Raw genomic sequence first — 1,100 nt, 5'->3', positions numbered from 1 at the left:
TTTTTTTTTTTTTTTTTTTTTTCTGTGGCTGTCCCTCTCATCCCCAGCCCATGCAATCGCTCTCCTACATCTGGGCAAAGAGGAAAGGCACTGGGCAGGGAGTTCAACAGATCTGCGCGGTGTGACCTCTTCAAAGAGGAGCCGAGGCTCGTGCTGCGCTGCCTTTGCTCCCATGACGGCCGAGCACTGAGCACTTGACCGGCATCATCTCACCGAGCCCTGGAGCCCTTCCCCCGGGAGGTTGGTATAAGCATTACACCTGTTGGCGAGGGGACAACGGGGTCCAGCACTGATCAGCGGCCCACCTGTCCCTCTTCCACTCTGTATCACCTGTGCCCCATCCAGGGAAGCAGAGGCCTTTGTTACCTGGAAAGACAAGCAGAGAGACCAGGAAAGACTCATCAAGGCCCAGTTTGGAGACCCCACAGAAGTACTTCCCGGCGTCCTTCAGGGTGAGCTTCCTCAGGGTCACGTGGAGCGTGAGCGTCTGGGGGCTGTCTCGAATGGACACCCTGCCCTCCGTCGTCTCCTGGCCATCTTCTTTCGCATAGACAGTGCCCGAGCAGCGGGACAGGATGAACCCACTCTCCCTGCACCAGTATTTCCGACGTGTCCTCAGTTCCTCCTTGTAGGTGCACTGCAGGGACACCGTGTCACCTTCAAACCCACTGATCTCCTTAGGGCCCACCATGGCTGCATAACCTGAAACCACAGCAGGGACGGAGGTCAGAATTCCATGGATTCAAGCACCAGGGTCAAGACCAGAAGACTCTTCCTCAGTCAGTCCTCTCTGCGGCAGCCCCGGAGGGCTGATGGTTCCCCTTCCCCACCAAGGGACACTGGGACAGTGCTGTTGCTGTTTCCCTAAGCCTGGCGTCCTGAAGGATGGCGAAGCTCTAGATTCAGACAGCCCAGAGTTTGAATCCCAGCACTGCCACCTAGCAGCTGTGTGACCTTGGGGAAGTTGCTTGCCCTCCCTGGGCATCTGGGTTTTCTCTTCTATAGATGATGATGATGATGATAATGTCCTAGTTGATTGAAATTAAGATGTTATCATATGTAAGATACACCATAATTTTATATCCCACTAAAAAAGCTTG

General features: G+C 54.5%; 1 protein-coding gene across 1 annotated transcript; it reads right to left on the bottom strand.

The window, feature by feature from the left end:
* Positions 1-83: 83 nt before the first annotated feature.
* LOC117800081 (CMRF35-like molecule 9) lies at positions 84-733 on the bottom strand (the record flags this gene model as incomplete). The annotated part of the gene is made up of 1 exon (XM_034652611.1): positions 84-733. A coding segment is annotated over one exon (480 nt), but the record flags the coding sequence as incomplete, so codon positions are not given.
* Between the last annotated feature and the right edge of the window lie 367 nt (positions 734-1,100).

This window comes from Ailuropoda melanoleuca, unplaced genomic scaffold, assembly GCF_002007445.2.
Source record: "Ailuropoda melanoleuca isolate Jingjing unplaced genomic scaffold, ASM200744v2 unplaced-scaffold63202, whole genome shotgun sequence".
In the NCBI taxonomy this organism is placed as follows: Eukaryota; Metazoa; Chordata; class Mammalia; order Carnivora; family Ursidae; genus Ailuropoda; species Ailuropoda melanoleuca.
The sequence above is the reverse complement of the archived record's forward strand: the minus strand, read 5'-3'. Positions and strand labels throughout refer to the sequence as shown.